The sequence below is a fragment of the Pituophis catenifer genome, unplaced genomic scaffold, assembly GCF_029215685.1.
Source record: "Pituophis catenifer annectens isolate HBS135680 unplaced genomic scaffold, rPitCat1.0.hap2 SCAF_11, whole genome shotgun sequence".
NCBI classification, from domain to species: domain Eukaryota; kingdom Metazoa; phylum Chordata; class Lepidosauria; order Squamata; family Colubridae; genus Pituophis; species Pituophis catenifer.
Window position 1 is genome coordinate 26,636,784 of NW_027256891.1, and position 12,826 is coordinate 26,649,609.

The 12,826-nt window shown below is 47.8% G+C and overlaps 1 protein-coding gene across 3 annotated transcripts in view; it reads left to right on the forward strand.

The window, feature by feature from the left end:
* Positions 1-12,826, forward strand: part of MAP7D3 (MAP7 domain containing 3) — a 37,879-nt gene that overhangs the window by 19,947 nt on the left and 5,106 nt on the right. For all 3 annotated transcript variants that reach the window (XM_070951877.1, XM_070951878.1, XM_070951879.1), the window contains 7 exons: positions 803-915; positions 1,864-1,994; positions 3,422-3,648; positions 9,934-10,069; positions 11,124-11,304; positions 11,633-11,737; positions 12,432-12,485. In XM_070951877.1, coding sequence (XP_070807978.1) covers positions 803-915; positions 1,864-1,994; positions 3,422-3,648; positions 9,934-10,069; positions 11,124-11,304; positions 11,633-11,737; positions 12,432-12,485 — 947 coding nt within the window. The remainder of the gene's footprint in view (positions 1-802; positions 916-1,863; positions 1,995-3,421; positions 3,649-9,933; positions 10,070-11,123; positions 11,305-11,632; positions 11,738-12,431; positions 12,486-12,826) is intronic.

Below are 12,826 nucleotides of genomic sequence, written 5' to 3' on the forward strand. Positions count from 1 at the left end.
AATTTGCCCCATCAGGAGCTTTGAAGATTTGAGGCAGATTTGCGGGGTGGAGGGGTGTGTCTGCTTTCTACCTGGAGATGCCTTCAAGAGCAGCCAACTTGAAATACTTTTTTACACGTGCCTGTAAAGACTTTAAATCAAGCGTGGCAACGAAAGCCATTTTATGGCCTATCAGCTTCTTGACTTGATGGATTCTGTGGGGTCCTTGTTGCTCTCTTAGCTTGGTGGGTTTACTTGCAGATGTTTCATGACCCAACTTGGTAACATCATCAGTGGTAGAAGGGAGTGGAGTTTGCAGAGGAGGAGGAGGACTGTGTTGTCCTTGGTGCTCTGAGTTTGGTGGTTCTGTTGCAGACGTCTCATGACCTAAGTAGGTAACATCAGTGCTAGAAGGGGTTCTAGCACTGATGGTGTTTTACCTAATTGGGTCATGAAACATCTGGAAAAAAAAAAACCCACCAAACTCAGAGAGCACCAAGGACTCCACAGTCCTCTTAAGGCTTAAGAAGAAATTTTTAAATGTTTTAATTGGTTTGTGATTTTTAACTTTTGGGCCAAATTTATATATGTTTTAATTGTTTTTAATATTTGTATTTCATGTTCTTAATTCTGGCTGTACACCGCCCTGAGTCCTCAGGGAGAAGGGTGGTATATAAATTGGAAATAAAATAAAAAATAAAATAAAATCAGCAAAAAAAAAAAAAAACCACTAAACTCAAAGAGCACCAAGGACTCCACGGCTCAATCCTGAGCTGCAAATATTCTCGGCTGTTGATAGATTCTCCCCTCTGTCCTCGTTCAGCTTCCACCACCTTCCCAGCCCACCTCCCCAAAGTGCCATTACGTAGTCGCAGCACAGATCGATTGAAGGGGGCTGCTTCCTCCTCGGAACACGTCTCCTCGGAATCTGCACAGGTAAGTCCACCTTTTGAGTGGCCGGCTGCTGATTTCAGCTTCAGTGATAGCACCAGGACGAGCCCCACGGATAATGGAGACTCCCCCCCACCCCCCAATTCTTTTGATAGGATGGCTTCAGTTATTCCCCCTGCTTTTGCTGTGTAGCACTTGTAGTGATGAGATAAAGGGTACAATTAAAGTATTAAAGGGGGGAGTCTTGCTTGTAACATTTTTGGCATTGACGTGGTGGCTTGAATGATGACTATTGCAGAGGTTTAAAAAGCCATATTCTACCTCTTAAAAAGGACGTGGTGGCTCAGTGGCTAAGACGTTGAGCTTGTTGATCAAAAGGTCGGTGGTTCAGCAGTTCGAATCCCTAGTGCCACGTATTGGGATGAGCTCCCGTTACTTCTCCCAGCTTCTGCCAACCTAGCCATTCAAAAGCACGTAAGAAATGCAAGTAGAAAAAAATAGGGACCACCTTTGGTGGGAAGGGAACAGCGTTCCGTGCGCCTTTGGCATTGAGTCATGCCGACCACATGACCACGGAGACGTCTTCGGACAGCGCTGGCTCTTTGGCTTTGAAACGGAGATGAGCACCGCCCCCCTAGAGTCAGGAACGACTAGCACGTATGTGCGAGGGGAACCTTTACCTTACCTCTTTTGAAACCAAGATTCACTGACAATCCTTCAGTTTCTGACCAGCTTTTCTGCAATTCAATGTATTTTTCAGATAGTCTAGAACTCGTATCTCTCCTTCGCCCCCCTATAAATGTGAATTAAAAGAGCGGGATCCCATTTTTCACCATGTCAGATGTGGAGATGTTTCTATCCAACAGAGTGGAATTTATTCTGTTTTATTTATTCGTTAGCTGAAGCTCTGCAGTGTCTCTCTCAAGAGAAAACCGGTGATGTGACAGCATCTCTCTCTCTCTTTCTCTCTCTCTCTCTCTTTTCTTTTCCAAGAAACCTGAGCCAGCAAAGCAGTCCCCGTCTTCCACAGGGAGGAGAGCTCCTTCACCTTCTCTGCCCAGCTCTAGGCGCTCGGTCTCGCCCGGGAACGTGGGGAAATTCCCTCCTTCTCCAGCAACAATAAGGTTTCTATCCCATTCGGAATCTCTGCTTTTCCTCCATTGTGCTCAGGATAAAACCAGTCAGTCAGTCAGAATAGAGCTGGAAGGGATCTTAGAGGTCTTCTAGTCCAGCCCCTCCTCAAGCCGGAGACCCTAGAACATTCCAGACAAATGGAAAACCTCCAGTGATGGAGCACCCATAACTTCTGAAGGCAAAAGCCGCTGCACTGGTCAATTGTCCCCACTGTCAGGAAGCTTCTCCTTAATTCTTGCACCTACTTGGTCCTCCTGAGGAACCCCAAGAGATTTTCAAGAAACCTATTCAAGAAACCAATTTTTTTCCTCTTGATTTCATGTTCCCTCCCTAAAGACAGAAGGACTTTAGAGGTCTATGGAGATTCTCAGTCCTTCAGGTCACGGTTGTCCCAAAGGTGCTTTTTCAAGAGGCAACTGGACTTCCTGTTTTTTCTTCGAAGACGTTTTGCTTCTCATCCAAGAACCTTCTTCAGCTCTGACTGGAATGGAAGGCTCCACACCCATTTGCACCACTCAGGTGATCCTGAGGACACAGACAAACCTCCAAGCAGCCTCAACGACCGTCTAAAACAGCGGTCACCAACTGGTAGTCCGTGGACCACTGGTGGTCCGGGAGAAAATTTTGGTGGTCCACAGAAAAATTATTTGCATTTTTTTTATATTTCACTAAATACTATTTATCGTTTTCAAAAAATGCATATTAGTGGTCCGTGGGATTTAAAATTAAGAATTTAGTGGTCCCTGAGGTCCGAAAGGTTGGTGGCCCCTGGTCTAAAAGGATCCAAATGACCATCTGTCTGCAAGGAGTATAAATCCTTCCTTTCCCAACCATCCACTCAGAGCTGAAGAAGCTTCTTGGATGAGAAGAAAAACATCTTCAAAGAAAAAATAAGAAAGTCCAGTTGCCTCTTGAAAAAACACCTTTAGAAACCAGGTAGGTCTGACGGACACGGCTGGCATCCGAAGAGCGCTGGACCTCTGCTCTTCAGCTGAATTCCTGCAGAAGGTTGGGCAAGGGACAACAGCAGATTACCTGTGTCCTCAGGGTCATCTGAGTGTCACAAATGGGTGTGGAGCCTTCTGGGAACTGTTGAAAGACCCAACACAGTCTACAACACAATCCTTTCAACAGTTCCCATTTGCACTATTCAGGGGACCCTGCGATAAACCTCCAAGTGGCCTCAATGACCCTCTAAAAAGATGCAAATGACCAGCTGTCTGCAAGGAGTATAAATCCTTCCTTTCCCAACTATCCACTCAGAGCTGAAGAAGCTTCTTGGATGAGAAGCGAAACGTCTTCGAAGAAAAAAACAAAGTCCAGTATCTACGAAGGCCGTTTATGAAGGGTCAAGCATTGGGTCAATGCATTCTTTGGCCTTTCAAGCCCCTCCTAATCACTCCCCATCTCTCGGCAGACGCAGGCCGCAGCCGTCTTCCCTGAATGTCTCGCGGCAGCGGCCATCCTCACCCATGGCGGCCTCTAAACCTGCCCCGATTCAGCGCCCGCCCCTCACCCCGAACGTCCTCGGCGTCACCAAAAAGAAGAGCGAGACGGAGAGCAGCGCAGCCCCTCAGGAGCAGGGAGCCACCGGGGCTCCCTCGGAGAAAGAATTGCCCGCAGGGCCGTCTAAAGCCAAAGAAGGTAAAAAAAGAACTCTTAATATTCTCAACACCCGTGTTACTAGCAATAGCATTTAGACCTCTATACTGCTTCACAGCCACATCTCTTAAGCGGTTTACAGAGTCAGCCCAGGGTCTTTCTTTGAGGGAGGCGGGTGGTTTAGAAAAGTGAAATGCAGTGTGTATAAAAATTGATGTTTTTTAAAAAAATAAATCAGATTTTTTAATTTAAATCAGATTTTTTTTAAATCAAATTTAATGCTTTTGGAGTAAAAATCTATCTAAAGATAGTTTTCTATTTAAGGTACATTCATAATTTAGTTTATTCAGAATGAGATGGAGCTTAGTTATGTAGCATGGGGCTTTATATATTCTGCAATATTGGGGCTGTCGCTGAGTCAACAGTGGGTCAGAGGAGGAGCTGCTGCGGGACAGAGATGACAGTTGCTCTTTAAAAATTATGATGTAAATCGACTTGATTTAAATCAAATCCATCCTGGTGAAATGTAAAACAAATAAGTAAATATACATTTCTTTTTAAGGATGACATGCCCCCCCCCTCCCTGGTCACCATTTCTGAATCTGTCTTAGTACCGGTCTGTTTCCCATGTTGTGCTCAATAATAGAGCCGTGTTTCTCAGCTTTGGCCACGTGGACTTCAACTCCCAGAATTCCCCAGCTGGGGTTGCCTGGACTCCATAGTGGAAAATATAAAATTGAAAATGAATACAGCAATAGAGAGGGATGAAGGAAGGAGAAGAGAGATGGACGAAGGAAGGAGAGAGAGGGAGGAAGGACGGGAAGGGAAATTAGAGTAGAGGGAGGGTAAGAGAGGGAGGAAGAGAGGAGGAGGAGGAGAAAGGAAGGGGAAGTAGGGAGGAAAAGAAGAGGAGAAGAGAAAGTAAGAAGGAAAGAAAAGAGAGAAGTGGTAAGTTTGAGGAGAAAGATTGCTGTACAATAAAAAAAAGATGAAATGGAAGAAAGGCAACCCCGAACAAATATAAAGATATTAAGATAAAAGAATGAATTGTTTAAAGAATAAAAGAGAACAAATATGAATAAATAGCAATAATTAGAATTTAAGGGCAAGCAAGCATTGAAACATAGAGACGTGATAAAAGAAAAGGGGAAAAAAAGATTTTTGCAAAAACTGTAATTGAATAAAATATTTGAATTTGATTAATTGTATAAGATAAGATATGGCCAATACTCTGTTCAAAAAAAAAATGTGGGGGAGGGGGGGAACCAATAAAACTTGTTTTAAAAAAAAAACAGAATTCCCCAGCTGGCATCATCCAACCCCCCTCCCCATCCTTTACCCCTCCCGTCCTGAAAAGGAGGCACTCCCCCCCCCCACTTCCCTGGGGAAGCTCACACCAAAAAGGGTCTAATCCAGGCCACCCTTGGCAGCATCCTTTCTCCAAGAGCTCCAGGTGAATCGGTGGCTCAGCCAGGGCCACGTGCATGCGGCGAGAGGTTGCTCCCCCTGCCCTACAGGGAGTCCTCGACTTACAACGGTTCATTCAGTGGCCATTCAAAGTTACAATGGCACTTAGGATCGTTTTTCACCCTTATGGCCATGGCAGCATTCCCGCGGTCGCATGATTTATATTCGGATGCTTGACAGCTGACTCACACTTATGACAGTCGCCGTGTCCTGAGGTCACATGGTCCCCCGTTTGCAACCTTCCGACAAGCAAAGTCGATGGGGAAGCCAGATTCACTTAACAACCATGTTACTAGCTAGAGCACTTAGACTTATATACTGCTTCACAGCCATCTCTTAAGCGGTTTACAGAGTCAGCCTGTGGCCCCCAACAATCTGGGTCCTCATTTTAACGTCCTCAGAAGGACGGAAGGGTAAGTCCTCCTTGAGCCAGTCAGGATCGAACTGCTGGCAGTGGGCAGAGTTAGCAATAGCACTTAGACTTATATACCATTTCACAGGGCTTTACAGCCCTCTCTAAGCAGTTTACATAGTCAGCCTGTTGCCCCCAACAATCTGGGTCCTCATTTTAATGACCTCAGATGGACGGAAGGCTGAGTTCACCTGGAGCCAGTCAGGATCGAGCTCCTGGCAGTGGGCAGAGTTAGCATTAGCAATGGCATTTAGACTTATATACTGCTTCACACTGCTTTACATCCGTCTCTAAGCAGCTTACAATGTCAGCACCTTGCCCCCAACAGTCTGGGTCCTCATTTTACCAATCTCGGAAGGACGGAAGGCTGAGTCCACCTTGAGCCAGTCAGGATCGAACTCCAGACAGTGGGCAGAGTTAGCCTGAAGTACTGCATTCTAACCACTGTGCCACCACGGCTCTGATTAACTTAACAACTGCAGGGATTCACGTAACCTTTGCGGCCAACAAGGTTGTAAACCGGGACAAAACTCACTTAACAAACATCTAACTTGGCGATAGAAATTTTGGACTCAAGTTTGGTCGTTAAGCCGAGGACTAACTATCGCTTTAAGCAGGCCCCGGGATCCCTTCCTAGCTGCTGGGTCCCGCTCGTCCTCCCCTTAGCGCTCGTAGGTCTAGCCCCGTAGAGCGAGCTAAGCGTTAAACAGGCCCGTGGGCAGCCTGAGCAGCCCCTGGCTTCAGCCCCCCCGTGTTTTCCTTTGCAGAGTCACCGGCCTCCTTCACCTTCCTTCCTGAATTGCCACCTTGCGTCTTCAGTCCCTCGTCTCCTGCCGTGCCGTCCTTCTGCTCTCACGATGTCCCGACGGCCTCCTCTCTCGGCAGAAGGATGCTATTCGGCTACGATCCCATGTCGCGCCTGGGGGTCTCCTCTCACTCCCTGAACGGCGCCAACCCCAGCCCTTCCCGGGCTAACTTCCCGGGCCAGGGGTCTTCCCCCTGCATCTTCCCGCCTTGCGTTCCTAGCACGCCGAACTCAGGGAGTCCCGTGTCTGCCAAGGGCTCCCCCCCTAATTTTGTGATAGAAGCCAACAGGCACGGCGACGCAGGCAGACTCAGCCCCCTCCATTGCATTAGCTTCCCGTATCCACGCCAGCCCGGCTCGCACTACCGACTACCGGCTACCCCTCCTTTCTGCCGGAGGAATCTCTCCCAGCGGCCCATGACGGTGACCACCGACCCCTACGTCCTGAATAAGCTGCTGCACACTTTCCAGACCATGCGGTGCAGCGTGGATAACATCAGCCAGGAGCTCAGGGTGCTAAACACTCACCTGGCCAACCTCTCCTACCACTTTGGCGCCCCGCCCATCCCAGACTATTCTTCCGCGAATGAGCAGGACGACTCGGATTAAGCCAAACCGAAGGCTTAGCTGCTTGCCAGTTCAGGCTCCATTTAGGCCCAGGGTAATAATAATTCTGCTTTGAAGGCAGAAACTTCAGAGGGGTTTTTTTCCCCACACCCATTCCCCTGTCCTCAGCCCACAGCTTCACCCTAGACCTACAGGTGACTAAAGTAACACTTCACCCCTCCATTAATCCCTGCCCTTCTCTTCATCTGCAGAAAATGAGGCAGTGGGAAAGACCGAGCTAAAAGGAGCATCTCCCTATTTAGATATTTATCTATTTATTTATTTATTGGAGTATCTCCGCTCTCTCTCTTTTTTTTTGCAATAAACGGTCTCTTGCAATATAGTAGAGCAGTCATTTTTATTTTAAAGATAAACCAACACCAGGGTACATCAATATTAAACCCCTCGGGGTGATCTTTTATTTATCTCGAGCAAAACCTGGAGGATTTTAGAATCGTTGCAGTCCTCGTGGGGGCATTCGTACTTTTCCACCAAACGCTTATTAATTTGTCCTGTGTTTGTATGCGTGTTCGCTTGGGTTAATTTGTATTCGGGGTCAAGGAAGAAAAAGAGCATCACACGAAGCCGTGTTTATTGCTTCAAATCTGTAAAGAATGGATGAATGAATGAATGAATGAATGAATGGGGAGGTCTTTTAATTGAGGATGTGGAATTGTATTTATTTATTTATTGCCACAGAGAGGGAGAGAGAGAGACTGGTTTAGGGAGGGCCAGCTGGGGAATTCTGGGAGTTAAAAGTCCACAAGACTTAAAAGTTGCCAAGGTTGGACACACCCCTGCTTTAGAGCTATTAAAAAGGCAGATCGTTGAAGAAGAACGGGAAATCGGTGGCCAGAGGAGAATGCCGACCAAATCAAGAAGGCCTTATCACAAGCACAAATGTTGACTTCCCTCTGGATTGTTTTGTGATTCAGGAACCTCCTCGCCCCAAAATAGAACAAAGTTTAGGGCAGGGGTCGGCAACCTTAAACAGTCAAAGAGCCACAAAGGTCCTAACCGGAAGCCCCCCATTCAATTCTGGAGCTGACAGGAAGTCCGGTTCCCCCACCATAGAGTCTCCTCCTAGCACGGCGTCCTTTTTCCTCTACCTGTCCTAACCGAAAGCCCTATCAACTGTGGAGCCGACGGGCGACAAGGAGCCACAGCAGAGGGATGAAAGAGCCACATGCGGCTCCAGAGCCACAGGTTGCTGACCTCTGGTTTAGGGTATTATAGCGAGGGGTCCTTGTCTTGCAGACGTTTCATGACCCAACTAGGTAACATCATCAGTGCTAGCAAGGAGGGGGGTTTGCTGTCAGTTTATATATTCTGGGGTCTTGCCTGTTTCTGTGAGTTTGGGTAGTGTTAGAGATTCTTTCGTTGGGCTGTTCACTGATGGCTTTTTGGCAGTTCCTTGATTGGGGGATTGTTTACTTGATCGTTGGTCTGAAGTTGACCTTGATCTATGCCGATGGGATTGCTGATTACCGATGGACAGGCAAGAGCCTGGTGGCGCAGCAGACTAATAGCCTGTTATTAACATTCAGCTGCCTGCAATTACTGCAGGTTCGAATCTCGCCAGGCTCAAGGTTGGCTCAGCCTTCCATCCTTTCTAAGGTAGGTGAAATGAGGACCCAGTTTGTGGGGGCAATAAGCTGACTTTGTATAAAAAATATACAAAAGTATGAAGGTTATTGCTTAACGCACTGTAAGCCGCCCTGAGTCTCCGGAGAAGGGCAGCATATAAATCAAATTAAAAAAAAAAAAAAAAGACACCAGAATATAAACTGACAGCAAACAACACTCCTTACTAGCACTGATGATGATGATCCCTAGTTGGGTCATGAAACGTCTGCAAGAAAACCACCAAGCTCAGAAAGGACCCCATAGTCTTCCTCCTCCTCCCTGCAAACCTCCCTTCCTCCTAATGTCAGCGTTCCAGAAAAAAAACCCAACTCCAAGTAAAAACTCTGAAGCAAGCATTTTTCAAAGTTCTATTTACTAGAATAGGTAAACTGGGAAAACGCGAATCTGAGAGGTCCGGGTTTTCCCTCAGTAAATCAAAATCCCCAAAACCATCCCCTTCACTCCTCAGCCGATCACATGTTCCATCCGCCCCATCTCGAGACAGCACTCCGGCCACTCCTTCTCCAGATGCAGGATCGCCCTGACCTTGACCGACAGGAAGAATGCTATTATGTCTAAAGACAACCCCTCTACTAAATCCGCCTCTCCTACTTTCCCACACATGAGAAGCTTCCATACTAATATGGCTTCCAAGACTGACAGGCGTCTCCCCCCTGCAGGAAAAAACACATCCTGAAAAATAAAACAGACAAAACAGAAAAGAAGGGGTTAACGCCTTGTACATAAAACCTCTTAACCCCCTCTCCTCCCTCCAGGAGGACCCTTTGGTTTCTCAGGGAATTTATCATGGAATTGCTTTACTAGAGTATCAGCATTCACATCCCAACTTTTCACCCAAGTAGCTTCAGACAACAGGTACCCTTTCCAGTGCACCAAATACTGTAACCGACCCCTGTCTAGTCTGATGATGTTACCTAATTGGGTCTTGAAACGTCTACAAGGAAACAAGCAAGCTCAGAGAGCACCAGGGACCCCCTCCCTTCGGCCCTGAGCTACAAATATTCTCCTTTAAAGGTATTATAGTGGCTGTCCAAAGGATTTTCTCAGGTGTCCCAAGTCAACCGTCGGTTGTGATCGAAAGAGATGTCCAACTCACTCACTGCTTTTGGTTCCTTTCTTTAAACAATACGATACGTTGCCCAATTTGGGGATTTAGACTCCCCACCGATCAAGCTGCCTGGGGAATTCTGGGAGTTGAAGTCCACCCATCTCAAAGCAGCCAGGGTTGAGAAAAACTGCCATAGAACAGCGGTCACCAACTGGTGGTCCGTGAGAAAATTTGGGTGGTCCGCAGAAAAGTTATTTGCATTTTTTATATTGCACTAAATCAGGGGTCCTCAAACTACGGCCCCTGGGACGGATACGTGCAATGGTATCTCTTATTTACCAGATACAAGTGGCAAAACTCTTCCAGGGACCACAACCGCTGAAGAAGCAGCAAAGATCTTGGCAGAGAAACGCCGCCTTGCCCGGGAACAGCGAGAGCGCGAAGACCAGGAAAAGCTTCAAAGAGAAGAGGAAGAAAGGTAAGCAAGAGAGGGTTTCCGTCGTCGCAAAAGGGTGCATCTACCCACCCAGAAAGGTTTTAAATCAAAGTTTTTCTAGGGAGATTTAGCAAACAGCACCCTTTGAACCCAATTCCTGATCACCTGGGATAAGAATCTAAGAGACTAGACAAAGATAATTGAATAAAATAGAAAGGTCCTTCTTTTGCTCCCTTGCAGGTCCTTAACCTTTGGAAATTCTAAATGGCTTATCAATTAAATCTCAGAAATTGCCTCCTTTCTTTAAAAAGAAGCATTCTCTTCTTTGGACTGCTGGCTGGTTGGTTGGTTGGGTTGACTGGTTGGTAGGGTGGGTGGGTGGGTTGATTTGTTGGTATGTTGGGTGGGTGGGTTGACTGGTTGAGTGGGTGTATTAACAGGTTGGTAGGTAGGTTGGTTGGTTGGGTTGATTTGTTAGTTGGGTTGACAGGTTAGGTAGGTTGGTTGGTAGGGTTGACAGGTTGGTAGGTAAGTTGGGCGGGTTGACTGGGTGGGTTGACTGGGTGGGTGGGTTAACAGGTTGGTGGGGTAGGTTGGTTGGATGGATTGATTTGTTGGTTGGGTTGACTTAAGTAGGTTGGGTGGGTGGGTGGGTGGGTTGACTGGTTGGGTAGATGGGTGGGTTGGTTGGTTGGGTTGACTGCTTGGTAGATTGGTTGATTGTTTGTTGGGTTGACTGCTTAGTAGATTGGTTAGGTTTACTGGTTGGTTGGTTGGTTGGTTGGTTGGTTGGTTGGTTGGTTGATTTAACATATGACAACATACCCCAAAAGCCTGGGCAGTGAACCACATCCAAATCTACAATTAAAACAGTGAAAAACATGAAACAAAAGGCAGCAGCCCAGATTCAAAACAACCCTAACCATAAAAACACAACAGGGACTCCACCAACACACCAAGCCCAGGCCTGGGAATAGGAGGTCTCGGTGCTGCCGACGGAGTTGCCAGGCGTTTGCAAACCAGGTTGCACGAGGCTGGCCGGCCTACCCGGCACAAGCCAGCTTTTACCCATCATCCCTTTGCTTTGGGCTCTTAGAATCCGGAAAGAGGAGCTGGCCATCTTAGCCCAGGAGAAGCAGGCGCAGGAGGAGGCCGCCCTCCGGGAGATGGAAGAGCTGAAGAGAGCAGAAGAAGAGGAACAGCAGCAGTTGGCTGAGAAGGACCGAATTCAAAGGGAGCAGGAAGAGCAGGAGAAGCTGGCGGACCTTCAGCTGCAGGTCGGGGTCTCAGCAGGGCACCCTTTGAGGCTTTTTTCAGCCTGCCCCACCCCGACGTTGGGCCACAATGTCCACCCAGGGAATTGCAGTGTAACGCCAAGCGACAGTGGTGGAGTTAAATCTAGGCTTCCCCTCTTGGGTGTGTGACTCGAACGCAGGACCCAAGTTAAGAATTGGGACCTTCGGCCGTATTGTGCTGTCTTTCGCTGCCGTAACCACCCCTGGCGTAACTTGCTTTCTGTAGCGACGGTCAGTCCCTTTCACACTGGCTGGGTCAGACAGGCCGGGGCCTGGGGAACTCACCACGACAGTTTATTTCCTCTTTTAGCGGGAAGAAGCCGAGGCGAAGGCCTTTGAAGAGGCCGAGAAACAGCGGCAGGAACGGGAGAGAATTATGCAGCAGAACCTGCAGGAGAGGATGGAAAGGAAGAAGGTAGGAGCGCCTTCTTTCTCCTCCTCTTTTCTTCTCCTCCTCCCCTTTCCCCTTTCTCTCTTTTTATTTATTTGTTTGTTTGGTTGGTTGGTTGGTTGGTTGGTTTATATTGCCACTTATTCGCCCATAGCAACTCAAGGCAGTTTACAGAATATTAAAAAACCACATTTAAAAAACAGTAAAACTCATTAAAAAAATCAAATAAATTAATGTAATAAAATCACCCCTGACCTCCCGCCCCAGCGACAGCCGATCACATGAGCCATTTAATGGGCCTCCATTCCACTCTGGGTTCCCCAGGCTCACTGGCAGAACCAGGTCTTCAGCGCCTTCCGGAAGAGAATTAGGATGGGGGCTGTTCTAATCTCTGGAGGGATGATGTTACAGAGAGAGGGAGCCACCACAGAGAAGGCCCTACTTCTGGGTCCCACCAGGTGTAGCTCCATTTTTTCGTCCTGCTGCGATTATGGTATCTTCCATTCGAGAATGCCAGGGCACCCGGTTGCCTCCTTCCCCTCTCCCGGTTTGCTCTCTCTCCAGAGCTCTGCGAGGCGGCTGGAGAGGGACATCCTGCTCTTCCTAGCCCTTTCTGTTGGGCAGGGGTTTTAACCGGTGGGCTCCGCTGCCCTCAGAATCCCCCTGAAGCATTCGGGGGTCTGCATCATGTCCTTTCAATGGAATTTGTCTCCTACAGAGAATCGAAGAAATAATGAAGAGGACGCGGAAGGCCGAACAGAGCGATGCTAAAGTAAGCGTCTCTTTTGTCTCTCACGGGCAGCTGAGCTGCTTTGGACCTTTAAACGTTGCTGGGGTTATTAACCTGCAAGTAGCTCCCCCGAGCCCCACCCACCCTTTGTATTGATCTGCCTTGGCAACAGGCAACAAAGCTGATGCTTTTGAAAGGAAAGGAAGGAGAGGAGGAGGAGGAGGAGAAGAGAGAAAGGGGGAGGAGTAGATGAGAGAAGGGAAGAGAAAGGGAGAGGAGTAGATGAGAGAAGGGAAGAGAAGAGAGAAAGGGGGAGGAGAAGAAAGGAGGGAAAAGGGGGGAGGAGGACAGGGAGGAGAAGAGAGAAAGGGGGAGGAAAACGG